Here is a 19,494-nt window from a genome sequence, read left to right on the forward strand (position 1 = left end):
GTCTCTGACTGTACAAAAAGCTTGAACAGATTCTGTGTGTATCATGGGAGGATGTGATAGATGTCTGAAGAAAGATTATATTTAGAAGGTAGGCAGAGATTGGTAGAGCTCTCTGAGGAACTTCATCCCAAATGTCAACAAAGCTTTTATAGTAAAAGGAAAAAAAAATTGAGAAAGTTTTTCAGAATATGCTTTACTGGTGTAGGAACTGCATTGCAAGAATTGGTGTGGGTACAAACATATCAATAAAGGCAGATTGGTTTCATGCTCCCAGTATGTACCACTAACACAGCAAAACTTCCCAGTGCAAACTTAGTCTGGAATTTCTGCAGAGTGAGCTCTCTCAGCTTTTTGGCAAGCTTGTTTGGTGCAGGTAGCTCAGGCTGTGGCTGTGGAGTTACAGGTTCAGCTCAGGAGCCTGAGCCCCATGCAAGAGGCCATGAAGTGCCAACCCTTTGCAGAACAGAGGGCCCTGGGACCTGTGGTCCATCCAGGGGATTGGACACTCAGGGACACAGCAGGAGCTGATCATTCCAGACTCTGCTGCCCTTATACTATGAGAGTATAAAAGTCCTGGGGCTCCTTTGTTCTGAATCCCTCCTCAGAGGCACCAGCTTTAGCTGTAATTTTGTTATTATACCATGATTAAGGCACTTAAAAAGTGGAGACATCTGAAAGTGTGCTGTGGGATTCCTGGGGTCCAGCTGGCGAGGGAAACTGTTGTGTGTGGGTGTGGGGGGATGTAGCTATGAGGGGCCTCAGTTCCAGCTCAGGTGGTGTGAGAGTGTTGGACAGGGAAGTGTCCTTAACAAGCTCAGCCGCTGAAATGAATTACTCTAAGTTCCTGTGTAGAAAGACAACTTTGAACTGCTGTTGATTAAATATGGGCATTTGAACAGCGTCAGATTGTTCTGACTAAAGCAATGTATTATGGAGGGAGAGAAAAAGCTGCATTATTTGAACTGGAAAGCTCCTTCAGTGTTTTCATGAGTACTCCTACTGTGCTGGGCAACTTGAACGGCCAGTGGATGGTTTACTGAGATTTCAAGTGTTTGAATAAATTAAATTAGTCAATGTGATGAAGCCACAGCACTGATGTTGCCCAAGCTGCAGTGCTGAGTGAGGTTTGGTCACTGGTGCATTTTGGCAGTTTTCAGCTCTTGGGCCAGCATTCTGGGATTGCACTGACAGCCATCCAGCAGCAAGCAGGGCTTGGAGCAAGGCAGGTAGTCCTCCATAAGTCAGGAGAGGAGAGAAGCTTTATCACTACCAGAAGCCTGGCCCCTTGAGCCAGGAAATTTTCCTGTATAACAGGAGACCATTCCTTACACAGGTCATTGCTGACTGGGCTAGGGCTGCTCTTACCCAAGGTGAAAAGCACAGTGAGATGAGGATGATGAGGCCCTCACTGCGGGGCCATTCACCACAGGAGCTGGGACTTTGAGGGGCAGCAACACATGGCTGCTGGGTTTGCAGTTAGTAATCCCAAAGGGCAAAACCAAAAAAGGAACAAATCTAAAGTAGAAGGGGAAACAAAATGTATTTCAGGCAGAAAAGCCATGCTGCCTGTGACATGAGCTCAGCTGATTTGAGTGTTGTCAGCTGTGGGCTGCCCCTTGCTGCCATAAGCTCAGGTCTCAGTGTGTTGTCTTACAGCAAAATGTATTGCTCATATGTAGCAGGTCTAAAAGTAGGTTTTTTCCTGTGCCAAAAAAGGTATTTATTTTAAGCAGGCAAGGGAAGAAGGAATGAACACTTCCTTTAGGGTCACTGCAGACACTTGTCCTGTGGAAGGAAATTGAGTGGCGTTTTTAAGATACAAATGCTGGGGAGTTAGCTACATAGCCTGCTACATCCAGTCTTAGTGGTGTTACAGGCTTTTGTAGGTTAAGTCTGGCAGTCCCAGTCAGGGGAGAAGCTGTCCCCTTTCTGGAGAGAGCTATACATGAAGATGTGTACTTTTGGCTTGAATGAAGCACAGCTCTTGAACTGAGGTTGACCAGCTACCTGGGAATTGGTGCTCCAATAATACAAAAATAGTCTTGGTAGATAAGCAATCTGTCAGGATTGATAAGTGATCAATCATGGGATCTAAAGTCAGTCCAACTGCTCTGGTATACACCTACCAAATCCATGGCTCTAGATGGATCCCCTCTGTGTGGTGTCTGGTGTGTATTTTAAGAAAGTGGTGTGTCAAGGAGAGTACAGCCCTGATGCACTGCTTACATGTCTGTTGAGTTTCTGGTGCATGTCTACTGTGTCTGGGCTCTAACCTCTGTACTGGACAGTGCACCCATCGAATGGTGGGGCAAGTTAGAAGGCAGAGTTGTTCTTTCAGTCTCTGTGGTGAAGCCTCTCACATTGTCTGCAAGATTGACAGGTGCTCTGACATTTCATAAGAGAAGAAATTGATGGGCTAACCAGTGGGTGGACATAAATTTACATGAGTTAGAGGCTGTTCGTTTTTGCTAACAGTGCACTTTGGCCTGCTGTCTATTTGTGCGAAACCCATTTTAAGCAACAGTAGGAAGCCATATTACTTTTTAGTTAGCATTAAAAAAGGTCATCTGTAAAGTGGAATAGAATGAAGTTATTACAGAAATAATGAAGAAACAGTAATTAAAATCCAAAGAGCTGTAAAGAAGGAGCTGTGAATGTCTCTAGTGGTGGCTGGGATACAAGAGGAAGTGCCCACAGACCATGAAAAGTCAGTCCTTCCTCATCACAACCAGCAGCTCTTCTCAGTGGCTTTCTCCTTCTCATACCATGTATAGAGCCTTTTTCAGAATATATTGAGAGAATTTGTTTCTCTTCCCCTGAAGGGTAAATCAATTTGCGGTACAATGCATTCATTTTTACTCCAGGTTTTTCATACTATTGGACAAGCTATTCATTGTTTTTTCTCCAGGAAGGGTGGACTGGACTGTGGTACAGGGCCAGTTCTCTGTCTGAGCCTATCACTGGCAACGCGCCAGCACTGACCTCCTGGCCACCCATGTAATTTAAGAATCACGTTTCAAAAGCAGTGATTTTGGCTCATAAAAAATATCCAGGAATTACCCAACACTGGGTTGGAAAAGGCAGATCCTGACTGTCAGGTGTTTTCTGTGAAGTTACAGAGTCCTTACTGAGCAGTGGGGCCTGACCCACAAACTCCTTGCCCGTGTTTGTAATGCTGAAGGCCGAATTAGCAGGGACTCTGAGCAGGTTGCAGGAGCCAGCACACTGGAGGTGATTAATGAGAAGCCTGAGCTGGTGCTTTACACTGAAGATGAGTCATTAATATAACAGGCATGCTAACAGGCACGGGAGAGGCTTCGTGTAGGAGGCCTCAGGAGCCTTTTCTCCCCAGGCTGTGAGCAGGGTTGAGCCAGCACAACAGGGCTGCTTACAGCTCTGGGCTCCCTGGTGCTCCATTTCTGCTCCTGGGTTAGAGACACATCTCCTCATGGAGTGTGGGGGCTATTAGGATGAAAACAATCATGTGTGCTTCAGTGGCATCAAGGGGTTCAAGTGCACTAGGGGTATTGCTGCCCTCATATCAAAGCCCCATATCTCTGAAGAGGGTGGTGGCAGTGCTGCCTTCAACAAGTTGAGCATGTCCCCAGCCAATATTGGCAAGGTGAAGGACAGAGTAATTAAAATTTATTTTTTAAGCCCCCAGGATGTACCTGCGCTCTGTGCATGCAGGTTATGTAGCTTGTGGGGTTCACAACGCTGTCTTCTGTTTATATTACTTCTGTCTTCTTTTTTCATTTGTTTAGATGGTAGATCAATTTTTAATTGAAGGGATTTTTTTTTTCTCTGAGGAAAATGCTGATACGTTGTATTCACATAAGGGAAGCAGTATTAGATTTGAAACCAGTTAAACCATCATAGAAGGAAAAAAAATCCTTTCTTCCTGACTGCTAAATATTTAACAGGCCACTGAATGATCAAAGGTCCCTTTAGGATTTTAAAATGACAAGAAAGGAACGAGTTTAAATTCCCCAACATTTGCATTTGTGACAGCAAGAATGTGAGAAGCAGTGTCAAATGCTTGAAGTCCTCCCACTTGCACAGTGATCACTGAGTCATTTTACTGAGAGAAGCCAATTCAGAATGCTTTATCCCTTCTATAAATGTTGAACCAAACTCAGCTGGGAAATGGGAGCATCACCCACACAACACAAAGCACTGGAGCATTTTTCCTCTGCACAGGGTAATCAGCAGCAGGGAAAAAAAAAGTCTCAAGTGCTGAAGGGATTCTGCAGTGAATAGTCATTGGGGGAATGTTGTCTCCTAAGTTGGCTTTGACTTAACTCTTGGTTTCCACAGGGTTGTTGGAAGTGGTGTCAGGAACACATTTTGTTTGGATGCTGTCTCTTTATATCTGAACCTTAATGCTCTGATTGCAATGAGGATACAGTAGAAGAGCTCACTTGTCACTGGTTTCATCTGGGAGATTACAGATGGATACACGCTGAGTCTGTCTCACTGGATGAAAGTGGTTTTATCCAATTTCTAAGATATCCTACCTTACCATGTTAAGTGGTTAGATTTTTTGGCACTTGAAACACTTTGGATTTCTGAAGGTGATTCTTGACTTGCTACATTGTTCTGTTAGTGTTAAACCTGTGTGAAAGCTTTGCCTTTGTGGAACTAACCACTTGCTTAAGTGTGTGCTTGAAAATCTTTGCTGAATCAAATGAATGAATTTAAATGTTTAAAAATAATTCAAGTTGAAGTAGATGAGCTTTTAAGCTTTCAAAAGCAATGTTATTTTAAGCTTCTCTTGTCAGATTGCTTACATATTTGTTATGGTTTAAGTCCAGCTGGCAAATAAGTTCCATGCAGCCACATAATATGGTTTACATTTGTTGTTGCTGTTGCAAAGTATGTGTTGAGCTTCTTTTATGCAATAATCTATTCAGAAAAATGCTTCTGAATACTTGAGGCACTAGTTCTTCTGTGTCTTAGGGAGACATTCTGTAAACAGCTTTTAGAGGGTGCCAGGTGGTCCAGAGAGCATCCAAGCAGAAGTGACTTGAGGTGAATGGAGCCCACTAAGCACCCACACTTCACATATTTATGTCTGCCCCAGATATGGGATAGAAGTTAATAACGTTAGAGCAGTCAACTGTTGCTTTTTCCAATGCCACTGCCTTTCTTGGATAATCGCAGGCAGATGAGCGACTAAACCACAGAACAAGGACCAGTTGGTTTGTTGCCTCCTTGTATCACAAGTGATACACGTGTGTGAGAGCAAGAGCTGCTTTTTTCACTCCTGTGTTTAATCATTGATTCTGCTTGTTGAACAATGCTTGTTATGGAACAGCAAGCACATCATTTGGCTTTATGCTGAACAACTACAAAAATGATCATACTTTAATGAGAGCCATTGCAATACCCCTGTTGAGGGAATGCACAAATACTTATCAGATAACTGAAACAGAATTATTTGGAGCTTGTTATTAAAAGGTGATGATACAGCATAGTGCTGAATTTCATTTTGTTTGTTCGTGTCAAAGTACATTTACTCTTAACCTTGTATTCCACAGAAGTATTTTCCAGTATGGGTGATTTCTAAAATGACATTTGTGCATAAACTCACCAGCTGAGTGCCTAAGTAGTACTGCTGGAGTGTTTAGAAACACTTGGGCATCGAGCTGTGGCAGTCTTTCAAGTCACTTGTGTTCAGATCTGCATGGATGATTCTCAGGATCTGGCTCTGGTTCCTATCCAAATGTTCATCAGGCAGCACATGTAGAGAAGCAATGTCTGTGGCTGATAGCAGATAGGTCTTTGTGTTGTTTTCAAACTACAGGGAGTCATATGATAAGTACACATCTTCTGAAGCATGGCCTCGTCCTGCCAGTCTTTTTGTTTCATCCTCAATTCTGAAAATACAGAAGAGAAGCATTTAGGTTCTCATTATGATGGAGGAAATGTTGTATTGCTTCAGGCAGTGTATTGTTGTTCAGGGGCTGCAAATGTGGCTTGTAGAAGAAAGAGCTGTACCAACTGTAATCAATTTGTTACATGTGTTCTCTCACTCCTTCTGTGTTTTAACTGAGCATTCTTGTCTCACAGAGTAAGCTTTGTTGGTAATCAATCTCATTCATGTGGCATACATGAAATTATTTTCTTCTTCAGCTTCATCTGAACTTCTATAAATCACATGTAGCTGACTGTTATGCCATGAAATTGAAGAAAAGTGGTTTGGTTTTTCCTGTTTATCCCCAAAGTAGATGGTGTAGTGAGTGCAATTACTAAGCAGTATTTCACGCAAAACTTCCTGGCAGATTTGTGGTTTTACCTGCTATTCTGGGTGTTGTGAACAGAATAAATACTTTTATCTCAACTACTGTTTTTATGTCCTACCTCTAGCAGAAATTATGCTTACCTCTGTGTGTGTATGCATAATTTTTTCCTCTGGTATGCTTAAACATAAACAGGGTGAGGGCTGGAGTATGATTAGAATTCTTTCTCTCAAATCAGAGGAGTTGATGTGAAAAGTGATACTTCCCTATTGTTCCTAGTGGCTGTGGAACTGACTGCTTCCTGTGAATTCTAGCAGTTTGTGGTGATAACTTCACTGTGACTTAAATGCATTCCAGGGGCAGCCCCTGCTTAGTTGGTGAAGTTTGAGGAGCTACTGTGATTAATAATAAGAAAGGACCAGAGGCAAAGTGTCATTTTAACAATTCTAATAACTAACACTTAATGCTTTGATCCTTTAAAACCAGCTCTGCATTTTAATGTCAAATGGTTTAACAGAGTTTATTAATAGAAGGCTCCTTCTGGTAAAAACAGTGCAGCAACAGTTCCCCTTTGAAGTTTCATCTGTGGCTGAGATCATCATCAGTTCTCTCTGGTTCAGGTAATTTTTGGACTTTTGGCACCACTGGGGCTTGCCCTCCTTTTCCTTCTCAGCAGCATGGTGAGCAGCATCTCTGCCCCACTTGACTCTGTTCCAAACAGCAAGTGGCCTCATCCCAGCTCTAGCAAGATGTAACTTATCTGCAGTTCTCATAAGTGAGCACCACCGGCAAAGGGTAGTGGATGCTCCACAGGTTTTTCCTGTGTTGTGTGGACAGAAAAAGCTGGGTTAGCCCAGACAAGACTGAAATGAATCAGGGTAATGGTTTTTCAGTATCAAACCTTTGTTACTTGAAGGCTTTTTAAGTGGCTTTTCCCAGACATCTGTTAGGAGTAATTTGGGGAAAGCTGAACCTGCCTAAAACAGAGTTGCAATTTGGGTGCACCAAGCTTACACTCTTTATGACTTCTTATATGTGAAGTAGTAGTGAAGATTTTTCTAGTGTCCATCCCTTTTGGGAGGGCAGCAGGTGTCTGAAAAGGGGATCATAAACCCAGGCTGCCCTCAGACTTACAGGTGTAAGTATGGAAATGGCTCAGTGAAGGGGAAAGCTACACTGGGCTTATACTGACAGAGATAGAGCAGAATTTTTCCTGGGAAACTGTTGCTTTGAAGTCCACTCTCATGCAGTTTAGAGGATGGCAGGCTTCAGTCGGATGCTTGCATCTAAGCCAGAAGGGAAAAGCAAAGATAACAATAGCAGTGCAGGGGAGGAGGGCAAGACAGCAGAAATATTCAAGTGCTGTCAATTCAATGCATACTACACCATACTCAGTAGACTATATTAAGAAATTGTTTCCACTTAGTTAAAAGAAGTTATTTCTTCTTCTATGGGAGAAGAATAAGCTGAAGAGATCTTCATGTTGTTTGTGTTTTGTGCCACTGGACCTTTCCCAATTGAAGTAAAAGCTCAGAATAGTTGTGTACTTGCTTCTAGATGAAGAGTGTTGCTTCAGGAGTATAAATTTTAAAATGCAGGCTGTCTCTTGAGTCTTTTGTAGTGTTTGATCTGCTGCTGAATAGATCACAATGGCAAGAAGTACTCCTGAAAGTTTTGCAGTTCAAATAATTGTTGCAAGTGAATTTTTTTCAAAGCAAGGGCTAGTTTACTCTCTAGAAGAAATATATTTTAAAATTCCCCAGCTGGGTAAAGTGCTGTAATAGGTTGGAATTGAAGGAATGCTTTAGAGAGATGCTCACTGATAATAACTGAAGGGTGACCACTTCATTCATAACACGTCCTGCCAATCAATCCCAGCCTTTGAAGGTGACATCCTGCCACTGGATCAGCTGTGAGCCCACAGCTCAGTGTGCTGGAGAGAACAAGCCAATTAGTCAGTGCTGGTTGCAGTAGCTCGTCTACTCATAATCCAGGGAAAAGCAAAAGGGAGCAAAACCTGCCCTCTTCCCAGGACCTGAAGAGAGAATCTTCCCCTTTCTTTAAGAACTTCCTTGGGAGTGAGTGAGTGAGTGTGAGCTTTGTGCCTACAGGCACGGGAGATGGACAGGGTGCAGGGCCCGAAGGTTTGCTCTCTCTGGGGCCATGTGAGTGGGACTCATGCTGTGCTTAATGCCAAAGGGTGGCTGGGCCTGCAGTTCTGTATAGAGAACTTTTTCTAAGAGTAGGAGAAATAGCTATGGTTTAGAGGTTGCTGTTTTACATGATAGTGTGTTGAATCAACTGTTTGTGTAACTGGAGAATTCTTTAAGAGGAAATTAATTCTTCTCCTTGAATTTTTTTCTTAGAGAATATATACTCATGGAATCTATACAGTAACTTCTGGAGTTTATCTGTACTAAAAATGTGCTTAACATTGAAATGTGATTATGATCTTCAAACTGTTTTATATAAAATATATTAAAATAACATTGCAGTTCTGGCTGAGACCACACTATCTAAAATTATCTTTACTGACCTAGTAGAGCCAAGTCTGACCAATATTGCTCATTTCTATGCTGACTTCCCAGCTGATGTGTGCCATTATTTTAGTGAATGTGATCTGTCAAGGTCATGTATTATGTGCTAGTATTATTTAATGAAGATAATGTTTAGATATCATCCTTGGAGGTCATTCTTGGTAATGGGTTCACACAGAATGCAGAACCCTCCATTACAGAAAGAGACAGATGGGTGTAGCTAATCCCATGGATCTCCTTACAGATGTAGTATCTGACAGATTCCTTTATTTTCCTCTCTGTTCTAGGATGTGATCATTCCTGCTGTTCTCCTTGGGCATGTCCCACCAAGTGCACTGTGTAGACTGAATTCTGTGTTCAGGAGAAGGCCCCCTATGGCTGGACAGACCTTCTTAATACATGAGAGAATGGCCTCCTTTTTTTTTTTTTTTTGCACTAAGATGACATTTTTGGCTTATGTTACTCTTTGACTTTGTAATTCTTTTTTTATGCACTGTTTTCCCATCATCTTTGATTTGGTGAGTGCCTAAGTGACACTTGTATAAACATTTTCCTGTTGAGGTGCATGTTATTTATTTCAGTCACTTACTCAGTTTTGTCAAGGTGTCTTTATGTAGTAAAACCAATAAAAATAAACTCAGACTGTTTATTGTTCCTTCTTACTTTGTAAGATTGAGCAAACAGTTCAGTGCAGTCCTTGGCCCTTCTTCAAAATCCTTACTGGAATTAGTGGTATTATTTGACTGAAGATTTCTGTGGAACTGCAGTCTGAAATTTCAGTTTTAGGAATGTAAATAACAAAGTTGATAGTGGATATTTGTTGCATATAGTGACAGCTACTGTTTGAGCAGATCTATTATTCTAAATTATTGTTATTACCTTGTTCAGGAGAATGGGAGGAGAGGCAGATCTGGTCCACATCTCTGACGTGATGTCTAATTAGCATCACCCCCACTATACTGCAATTAGAAATAACTTCAGTCTTTCCAAATTATGTGTTCTAGCTTTTTCTTTCCCTACCCATGGAGTTTTCAATGTCACCATGGATTTGGGAAGCAGAAGAGGATGAAGCTGAAAGGGCTGTGTGTCCTGGATGCATCCACATGTGCTGCTGATGTCACATGGACTCAGCCCTTAGGCAGCCTCTTACTTTGTCACCTGGAATTGATGCACGTCTGTTGCTGTAGAACTCATATCAGCTTCTGGTCTGGCCTGTGCAATGAGCAGGTTCTCCATGTGATCCTCATTTATCAGCAAATAGCAACATTCCAGGAGCTCTAATTAGGAACTTTACCACCCTGCTTAATGCAAATGTGCATCTGAGTTTCAGCAAATTTGATTTCTCACAGAAATGTTCCTCTTGTTCTCTGAAGGCATCTCATCTGTACAAGTAATACTGGGAACTTTTAAAGGAAGGAAAGGAAAAAAAAATACACAATGTATTGTGTATTACACAATACGTTGTGTATTCACAATGCACAATGTGTTGTGAAATTTATTTTTCAAGGCATTTGCAATAGTTTGTAGATTGTTATAAACAGAAATTATTTCCAGCTATTTGTGGACACCAAGGTGGACCTGTGGTTGCAGGTTTCCACAGACACTTTATTCCTTTTTCTGTAAGCCTCATTTGTTTTCCTTTTCACTTTTGTCCTTGCCCACTGAAAGGTGTTAAAATGCAAATCAGAGTGCAGCCTGTAGAACTTGCAGGCACTATTTTAGCCTTCATTGGATTTGTGCTAATGCTGATATTTATTTGTTTAATTAAGTGTCTCTTCTTCATTTCAGCTCCCTATTTGAGGAGAAGGAGGGAGACAGTCTCATTTTATTGGTATTCTAAATGAATTGTGCACTGGAACAGCTAATTTCTTTCCCACAAAATGCTTTCTCATCCTTTCCTTCATTTAGGTGTTCAGCTTAGGGATAATTAAAACAGTTTGGTCTACTTCTAGGTAGTGCACAGATACATCTCTGTACCTCTGGAGTGAAACAACTGGACTGATGATAATGCTTTGTCATTTACAGCTGAGTCTTGGAGGGACTGACTATTGCAATGAGCGAGCTGGAGCTTTGAAGTATCCTAACCTGACCTGGCAATTCAGTTGTCACTGTATTAACTCAGTCAATTCCATAAATATAATGTCTTAGGACTAGGAAAGTAAATTAATTGAGGCCATTTTAGCATAGCTTTGTTTTGCCTCTTGTTGGATTCTTTGCCTCTTATTGGATTCTTTGTTCAAGGGTCTTTCTCCCATCCAGATAAGTTGGGTTTTATGGTCAAAAGAGCTGTAAAAAATGAGTTACCAAATGGGGAAGGCAGTTATTTTTTCACTTCAGTACAGTATCCAGGTGGACTATACTTTGGAGAAAAAGGAATGCAAATTATTTTCTTTTCAAAAGGGAATTTTAAGCCCATAAGCACAGCAAATTGTTATTCAGCTTGTAGCAGGAGGCAGATTTTCACAGGAACAATAACAGCTGCACTGGGAGTATAAGAAAGGAATCCCAAAATTTTACTTTAAGCTCTGCCATATAATGACTGACAGCTCCTGACAGAAGCTCTCACAAGGTGGATAATACAAAAATGGAATGGGCTTAGTCAGGCTGCAGGGAATGGAGTTAGCAGCTGTAAGGGCTTGAGGCAGCCCTGCCAGGTTACAGGTTTGGGATGCAGTAACAGGCACGGGACCAACAGCTTTAGGGATAAACAATTTTATCCCTAAATAAATAAAGACAGATTACTAGTGTCATTATCCAGACTGTAACAACAACAAATTCAATAATTCACTAATGCTGGGCTTCAATTAACATCTGGGCCCACAAAGATGTACGTGCCCGTAGCTGGCAGGCAGGCATTACTCTATTAGTATGTGATAATTTTTCAAGGTAATGATGCTTTTAGATGTGTATTTTATTTTGAGCTCCCACAGGTACCAGCTGGAGTGTGTGTACAACAAATTGGGCTATGCTAAAATTGCTTTGCATGGAACGTTTTGTTGGGGTCTCAAAGGACTTTCCAGAAGATTATCTTGTAAACCAGCTTTTCCCCTCTTCTAGTTCATTGCTTTTTCAATAAGGCCTTTTGTCTTGGTTCATAGGTTTTTTGATTCACAGTTTTAATTTGATTAATTTACACAGATTTAATTTAATCAAATTTAATTGGTTCACAGTTTTACATTATGAAACACTCAATAACAGACTGGCAAGTGATGTAGTGACCAGTGCTCATTGAGTTTTAATAATCTGTTTTGCTGGAATTTGCTATGACTTCTCAGGTTACATTAATTTTTTATTGTTTGAAGCAAGCCTCACTGCATTTGTCATCAGTAGGGCTTTCAACTAGAGAAAAGGTTCTCCCACAATATCTGTATGGGAAATTCCATAGAGGTCCCAAGAACAGACAGAAAATCAGCAACCACAAAACTACATGAATGTGAGTTTGGGGGGGAGGGAGTTTATCAATGAGTATAAATACCTGGTAGGGGTGGAGGTAAAGGAGATTGAACGAGATTCTTCAGTGGTGAAATGACAGGAAGCAGTGGGCACTAAATGAAAAGCAGGAAACTCCACTTCAATGTAGAAAAGAGTTTTCACTGTGTATTTATTGAACACTAGAAGAGGTTATCCAGTGAGGTTGCGGAGTCTGTCTGTGGGAATGGTTAAAACCTGATCAGGAGTGGCCCTGAGCAACCTGCTCTAGGTGGGCAATTTCTGGAGGTCTGTTCTGGCCTCTGTGGTTCCTGGCTTGCAGAGTGATTGCCTCTTGCCAGTATAAATGTTCTAAGAGCAGAGTGATTGCCTCTTGCCAGTATAAATGTTCTAAGAGCAGTTTGGTAGCCTGGATTGTTTATCTCAGGATGTGGAATCACTCCAGAAGGAATTAGTCTCCAGTAATCATGGGAATTATGCATGACTGTAAGATTTCGTCAGTGTTCATAATGGAGAGAAAAAACCTATTACTAACCAGGGAGATGGCAAAGTATAGTGTTTAGATCAGCAACTAAATTACAGTTATAACTCTTCCTTTTGAAGTTGCTCTGACTTGGGATAAATTACCTGTTTTCTTATGGCAATAACTTGGCATTACAACACCAGCAGGTCACCAAGAGGACAGAATGCACACTCCTGAAGGTGACCCTTTCACTACATGGTGCTGACATAGGAGCACTACCAGGAGTCGACCACTTGGTCTGTTTTTCATGGGTAGGGGATCTTAAACAGTCTCTTCCCTTCAACCAAGAGTGTTATGAGGTGGGAAAGAATGGGGTGCAATTTTCACCAAAAACACTGAAACAAGAAAAACCTATTTGGTGGCATTTACATCATAAAAGGAGTAGTTCTGAAGTCTTGACAAATATTCTGTATTTTAACAGGCCCAGGTCTTCAGGAGGAGTTTTTTATTAATTTGATTACTGTTTTATTGCAAAAGTTGGTCATTTCACATGGTTGTGCACAGATTGATTCCCACAGTAAAAGAGGAGGAATCAGTGTTTTGGAGCCATCACTGCAGTTCTGCTTCATGCTCCTTTATGCCACTTATATTCATTCATACCTGTTCTTTGAGTCAGAGCTGGTGCCCAGGGTCGTACAAAAGTGTCACTTCACCATGATGGGACACCATCTCCTCTGTTTGTAGAAGGACACAGGTTGCTTGATGAAATGAGAGAACCTCATGGAAGAGAGGGGATGCACTGTATAACGTAGCCAGGTATTCCTGGGAAAAGTGTGCATGGGCTTGCCAGGTGGCCTGGCAGCTCATGGACTCTGTGCAGCTCTCACAGGCAGAAGTGCTGATAGCACAAAGTGGCACCCTTGTTAATGCCTGAGAATGGTAGCCTGGTCTGCTCTGCTTGGGATAGCACAAAAGCTTTCTTCCTGTAATGTAGGGTCTGAGGGCATGAGACTCTCTGGAGTCAAAATATAACCAGAGTGACTGTGCTTCTCAGATACCCAGACTGATATATGGGTGGGTATTAATTTTTCCTTAAGGGAATCCTTAGGGGACAAGCAGAAGTCCTCACCTCACCATTCTTCTAACACCTTGTTGACTGGGTGAGTTGTAATTTCCCCTTTTAAAAGTGTTTTTCCAGAAAGAGTTCATGCTCCCCAGTCAAAAACTGACTTCATCTCTGAGTAGCTTTAGTTGAGCTTTTCAGATGATCTAATAGAAAAAAGTCTTTCCCTCTGGAAATGCCCTTCAGTGTGGTTGAGAGAGGTTGCAGCTTCTAGAGAAAAATGTGTCTTTCATACTAAGACAAGAATTGGTCTTTTGGGTGGTTTTCCTCTTCCATAACTGAATTAGGATTTGGAATTACTGATCATGACAACGTAAAATTGCATTTCTTTGTTTTAAAGGAGGTAAAATATGATATAAGGTGGCTCTGTGTTACTGGGGGCGGTGGTTTACTTTTGTGATACCCTTACTTTGGGGAGCTGTACATCAGAAGCGGAGCATGCCACCATTTCAAGTGAGGTGGTCACCTTTGCTGTGCATTTTTATGCAACAGATGACCTTGAGTAATGTCATCCTCATCTGAACTGCAGTGACATCAACTGTGGTGATGTTGTGGTGCTGCTTGCAGCTGGGCAAAGGCGATAAACCCTTCCTGGGCAGGGAGGTCCCTTGGAGGTTTGTTGCGGCTTATGATTTACTTCCTTTGAAAAATGTGGTTGATGTTGTGTTTTTCTAGTGTTGCTGATTGTTTTCTTTGAAGCTGTAGAGAAATCTACGTCCTGAACTTGCTGAAGGGACTTGGAAAGATGATAATTTCAGTCTTTTAGGCCTTGTGTTTCAGTATAATCCTGATGGACAGTCCAGATCCATTGCAGAGGTTCCTAACAAAAAAACAGCATACAGACTTTGAAGCTCTTATTTGAAATGCAGCTGGCAAGTGTTTTTCCTTGTCATTAATAATGGTCCTGGCAGTTTCACTTGCCATCTGTTTTCCTGCTACAGATAACATGAAGTTGTGTACATGCTTTCTTGTGCACCCTCAAGCCTGGTTTTGGGCACAGTTTTACTTGATGAGCTGATTGTTAGCTGAAGCTGTTCCTTAATGACTGGGGGAAGCAGAAATTAAATTTTATTTTGGATTAAGCAGGAGAGCATGCAACAGGAGCTTTATGTCTTTAGAACTGGTCTGTCAGGGCAAGGGCACAGTAACCTCTGTAAAATTTGCATCACACACTTTATTTGGCTATTTCAGTCAAAGCTAGTAAGGATTGATGCTGCTTTTCATACAAGCAAACAGGCAAAAATGCTATTAAAATGTGTTTAGAAACCAAGGTAGGTAAATACTGAAATCAAGTAATATGGGGAGCTCAAGGGTTTTAATAAGATGAGGCAGAAATGTAATTTGGTCTCGTTTTTATCATAATTTCAAGCCTGAAAAATTACCTTTTGTGTTGAACAGCCCAAATTTTTGGCAGTTCTGGAAAACCAAACTGGTGCCTATTAAATATCTAAATAAAAGTACCTGCAAGTAATTCATTGGAGTCCTTTGGCTTTTTGGGATTTATCCATGTTGTCTATGCCATAGAGCAGCTCAGGGTGTTGACTCAGAGCAGGCACATGCATGGAGGGAGCTTGGCAGAACAGTTAGACTCCACACAGACTGTGCTGCTTACCTCCAAAGGAAAAAGCACAGAGGAGTAATAGGACCAGATATCTCTTCACACTGGAGCTTTTAAAGTCTAAAGTAAGAGCTGGAGAGAAGAATCTGTATTATGGATATAAATTCTGTACATCGTAAACTTGGATGGTGAGGATGAAAAATGTGTACCTACATATGTATCCCAAAGGTGACAGATCCAAGGAAGACTAGGTATCTGGCAGATGAAGTCACAGTTTGTCCTTGGGATGGTGCAGAAAGTGAGGAACAGAGTGTTATGACTAAGGTCACCTGATTAAACCACTGAGGGAGCCAATATGTGGCAAATGGGGAAGCACAGTAAATAATGTGGGAAGGTAAAGAGGGTTTAGTGCCACCTTTTTTGCATTTTATATTTGATTTTGTGTTAAGCTTTCAGAGGTGAATATCAGGCTTAGCTTCTCTTATCCTCATTTTGTCTGTATCCTAAATTTAATTTAGTACCACTATCTTACTTGTAGATTTTGAAGAATTATCTCATTAGGCTGGTTTATGATTTACCTAATTTTGTATTTCTGTCTGCTTTACCAGCCTGCAGGTGGGGTTTTTTAAATTAATTCCTTCCCGAGTGTCTGTAATTGGTTTTAGTGCATTTCTGTCTAGGTTTACACCTGTTATAAGTCAGCATAGTCACAAATAGATCCATTGAGACACTCTGCCTGTTTTCATATCAGTTTTCTTACAGTTCAGGATGAATGCCAGCAGCTTCTGCTCTGGCAGAGATCATGCTGCTTCTCTGTGAACTTCTGGAGTAGCAGCTCCAAGGAGGATTGGCCCAATTGAAATGTTGGGGTTTTTTTCCTTTGTGTTTGTTTCATATGGTACAGAGCATCTGTAGCTCTAGGAGAATAATAATCTTCCTTTAGTAATCTTATTCAGCATGTTATTCCTCACACCATTGCCATCTTGTAAACTCCAAGAGTGTTTTACTAAAATTGCTGTATAAAATAGAAGTGTTCCTGTAATAAAGAAAAAAATGCAAGAAGCTGGGTAAGAGTATTTTGCCATGTATCGTATACCAGTAGTGCATAGAGTAATGTGCTGGTTGACATAACAGAGCATGTAAAGCTATGACCCATTAAAGGAAAAAAGCATTTTCCAGTACAGTTAGATTCTAAAACAAGAAAAAAAGCAGCATGTTTCCACCTTTTTGCGATATGAAAAGACTTAAACTTTAAAATTAATAATGGTTTATGAGAGGGTGGATGTGTCTTTAACATTTAAAAAATAAATAATTGAATTACTCTTTAATTTGTGTGTCTTGATATTGGCCTGTTTTTACAGGCACTTTTGTGTAGCTGCCACTGTGTTCCCCAAAGCAGTTAAACATGAATTAATGTGGTAACTTAATGTGATAGTTAAACCATTTATGCAAGACTTTGTTTCCCAGATGGGTTTCTTAAGGCTCAAAACCACCTTGTTTTGGTTTGCTTTATGACTTGACCAAACCATTTCTATGGGATTAAAGTATTTTCCCAAGATATTCAGCAAGCTGGTGGTGGGTACTGTTCTTTTATTCACATTGACTTCTTGGCCTCTTCATGGCAAGGGAAAAATGAGATTTCAGCTATTCAAAAAGATGATAGTTGTCATTCTTTTGGGGTATCCCTGTGAAACATGAGGAAGATTTGTCTGCAACTCATGTTCCCTCACTCTCCATGACCCCTGGTAATATCCCAAAACCAAAGGGCAGGTCAAGAAGTCAACCACTGATGGGGGAGGAAAGTCACACTTTGGTGGGAGTGCTGAGGCGAGCACTCATTGTCACTTTTCTTTCCCTGTTTTAAATGTAGAATGAAGAAGGCTTCCTGCAGGAGGGAATGGTGAACAATACAGGTGCTCCTGTGGATCCTGAGAACGAGGCTTACGAAATGCCTCCAGAGGTAAATCTGTTGTGGTGTGTGCTGGGAATGCATGTTAGAGAGGGCCACAGGAGGAGGCTGCATGCTCAAGTCACATAAGCCTGACCCAGGCTGGTGCAAGGGCACAGCAGAAACTTGGTCTCTCTGGCCAAGATCTGCCAGAGGTATAATGCTGGGAGTCAGAAAATTGTGCTCTTTTGATAGTAAGGAAGTTACATGGGAGTTTATTTTCTGTGTTTCAAAACACTTGTGCCTGGGTTTTGAGGAATCCTTTTTTTGTATGTTCAATAGGGAATGCAAGACAAACTGCATCTTCATAGATGGTTTGAATAGCTTGGCCACTCACCAATGCATCATGCTTTGTGAAGCATGATCCTAAGTTAATGCAATTATGGGAGTAAATTATTTTGTTGGTTTTTATGAACAAGCTCTCTGCAATGTCTGGCATGATGCACTGTTAGTTGGACTAGCAGTTTTATGGTAGCACAGATAATAAGACTGAAAATGAGAGGTATAAAACATTTAGGCCATGATCCAATAAAAGACTTCAAGGCTTGAGGGTAACATCTTGAATATCACCGAAATTATGGATGCTGCTCGTGTGGCCATAGTTAAACACTCCTTTAAATGATTTAGTGACTCATATGAGGATCTGCAGCACCTGGTGTGCTGTTCAGCCCAGAAGCAGTATTCCTGCCTCTCCAAGTGAATTGTCATGGGTGGCCTCAGGAGTTCCTGGCAGCATCAGCTGAATGATGTGTTAATCACTGTAAAAGGCTAATTCTCCTCTAAGTACCATGACTTGTAAGGTACAGAATCTGGGAAATGTGACAAAATCCAAATACATTTCATAGCCTGGTCACATGAGAATCCATAATATTTGGTCATCGAATCCACCAGGAGTAGAATAAATGGAGAAAATAGGATGTCTTCATCTAAAATACCAGCAGTGTTGATTTCTGCTCTCCCTCAATAGGAGGAGTATCAAGACTATGAGCCTGAAGCATGAGAGTCCTTTCCTTCCTTTCTATCACCTGAAATCTACTAACTCCTCGAGACGTCCCATCCTGTACAAGTGCTGAGTTCCAATGTGCCCGGTCGTTCAATTTTTTTACAGTTTTTACGGTGTATTTTGAAGTCTTCCATCAGCAATGATTGGAGTATCTGTGACTGCATCCACCTTGTTTCAGCATTTCCCTCCTGCTGAAATGAAAGCCGGTTGGCAGGGTCATTGTTGTGCTGTGGATATTGTGGCTTCAAGTTTAAAAGTTAAAAAAGAAAATATTAAGTAAAAACACCTAAGTGTCTACTGCTTATTTCTAATTCTGTACATGTTTTGTTGATAGGCTGTCAGTAATTTGATATTGTTTCTGATACAGTTTTTATTTGTTTCCTATGACTATTCTTTCTGTGCAGAGATGACTTATTGTGAGAGCTTTATATATATGTGTATGTATTATACATATAAAAAAAAGGTAATTGAGCATGAACTATGCACCTATAAATATTAGCTGTTGAAATTTTATTGTTTTGTGGTGTGTTTTATTAACTTGTGTCTGTAAATAATGGTGTTCAACTGAAGCAAATAAAACGTAACCCATTAAAAATGAATTTCTAAATTAGTGATGATTTCTAACAACACCTTCCCCTTCCAAAAGCCCCTGCTGAGGCATTCAAGCTGTGTTGCTTCTTTTGAAGGAACTGGAGAAGCAAAACCAGAAAATGTAAGCCCAGTCTGTACAAAAAACATGAAGAATGAGGAAATCAGGGCTGCTACTGCAGCTGGATGCAGCTTTGCTGACAGATTTGTTTGTAGGCTAATAAACTTGCTGTTGTAAGGGCAACCTGAAAGTGAATGAAGCCATTAATAGTGGGCTGCAGCAGGTTAACAGGAAATCATGAGGCTCTTTGAGGAATTACTGCTCCAAGGTTGTTAAAGTGCTGGGATATACAGTGATGGCTTAGTTGCAATGAATTTGTCTTGTATAAAGTCTCATTTTGCTGAAGTACAGTCTACTCTCGCTTTTTAGACATGTGCTGCCTGGATATTCTTCCATACAGTATAAAGATTTAAATGTGAGATGGTTTTACCTCTATCATGTTTTATTATTTGTTATTTTGGATCAAGTGTTAGCTCTAAACTGAAGTGGTTTTATGTTTAGGGTTCTTTAGTCTTGAGTGGCATTTTGGACTTGACTTGCAG

At 41.0% G+C, this 19,494-nt stretch overlaps 1 protein-coding gene across 2 annotated transcripts in view; it reads left to right on the forward strand.

The window, feature by feature from the left end:
- The window catches only part of SNCA (synuclein alpha), a 62,416-nt gene extending 43,514 nt beyond the window's left edge, over positions 1 to 18,902 (forward strand). For both annotated transcript variants that reach the window (XM_064711090.1, XM_064711091.1), the window contains exons 5-6: positions 17,223 to 17,312; positions 18,268 to 18,902. In XM_064711090.1, the coding sequence (XP_064567160.1) occupies positions 17,223 to 17,312; positions 18,268 to 18,300 (123 nt within the window). In that variant the 3' untranslated portion in view covers positions 18,301 to 18,902. The remainder of the gene's footprint in view (positions 1 to 17,222; positions 17,313 to 18,267) is intronic.
- The last annotated feature ends 592 nt before the right edge of the window (positions 18,903 to 19,494 follow it).

Source organism: Zonotrichia leucophrys, chromosome 4 (assembly GCF_028769735.1).
Source record: "Zonotrichia leucophrys gambelii isolate GWCS_2022_RI chromosome 4, RI_Zleu_2.0, whole genome shotgun sequence".
NCBI lineage: Eukaryota > Metazoa > Chordata > Aves > Passeriformes > Passerellidae > Zonotrichia > Zonotrichia leucophrys.